Here is a 1,240-nt window from a genome sequence, read left to right on the forward strand (position 1 = left end):
GTACCTAAAATTTCTGGCATGTTTCTTCATTCTTTTCTTTCTCTTCATAGTGTTCAACATAATACAAATGAACATTAGTACATTTTTTTCTCTCTTTTTCTGTGACACAAAGTTTGAACACAACAGGAACTTTCTGTATTACTCTATTTACATACAATTCTTCACCACAGTTACACAGTTTGAAATTGGACACTCAGTTTCTGCAGTCATCCAAATGGAATGAATGAGTAAAGACATTGTGCTACCAATTCTGCAGTATCAGTTACAAAAATAGGGTTTGGATTTTGATTTTTTCAATAAATTGCAGAAAATTTTTGATAGAAATTTAATAAATAATGCAAAAAGAAACTTAACATAGAAAGGTAAACACGTTTTGTAAATTTTAATACAATGTAAAGATGAACATGTAATTACATCCATTTTTAGAAATCCCATGTGACAGATGTAAGGACTGCAATAAATTAACAGTAAATAAATAAAAAATAGATAAATAAATAAATAAATAAATAAATAATCGATCAGGCATCAAGGCAATAATTTCTGACACTTAAGCAGAAACACACTTTAGAAATGACCAATGTTATATATGAAATATGATATTGCATAACCACCAATGAGAATCATTTCAAGGTGACTCCATGTCTCCATCCTGGTTTCATAACCTGTCTAGCAAGTTTGTTGATAAAGAGAAGGCTTTCCTGATTTCCACTCTGACAACCTCCCAGGCACAGACACTGTATTCCTTCTCTTTGAGATAGAGACGGATGCCCTGGAAGTACTTCTTCACGGCCAGTGCAGGGTCCTCCATTCCCAGGGCAGATTCCGCCTCTTTCATCTCTGGCACCAAACAGGTACCCAGGTCTTCCAGCTGCCAATGGAGTCCACTGAGTAGCCCGTGCAGCAGGGTCGTGTTCCAGGCACCAGAGGACTGCTGTGTACCAAAGACGTTGGAGATCTCCTGGAGCATCTCCTGGAGGACAGAGATGGCCTGGGCCTTCTGCATGTGGCTGCCATCCACCATTTCCCGTAGGAATCCGAAGTTCTTTCTGTCCTTTCGACAGCGGAAAGAGCTGATTCTCTGCATTTGATGCAGAAGTGCGATGTTCTCCTTGCTGACCTGGACGTGGTCTTGAGAGAGGTCGCAGCCCAGAGACCCAACAGGACCATAGCCGAACACCAGCAGGGCCGTGAGTAGAGGTAGCACAGGGGCCATGCTGAATCGGAGATGCTGCTGGCCTGG

General features: G+C 41.0%; 1 protein-coding gene across 1 annotated transcript; it reads right to left on the reverse strand.

The window, feature by feature from the left end:
- Positions 1-552: 552 nt before the first annotated feature.
- Positions 553-1,213, reverse strand: LOC102882571 (interferon omega-1). The gene has a single exon (XM_006917189.3). It carries the CDS (start codon positions 1,211-1,213, stop codon positions 656-658), a length of 558 nt encoding a protein of 185 aa, XP_006917251.1. The 3' UTR covers positions 553-655.
- Between the last annotated feature and the right edge of the window lie 27 nt (positions 1,214-1,240).

The sequence above is a fragment of the Pteropus alecto genome, unplaced genomic scaffold, assembly GCF_000325575.1.
Source record: "Pteropus alecto unplaced genomic scaffold, ASM32557v1 scaffold1407, whole genome shotgun sequence".
Classification (NCBI taxonomy): domain Eukaryota; kingdom Metazoa; phylum Chordata; class Mammalia; order Chiroptera; family Pteropodidae; genus Pteropus; species Pteropus alecto.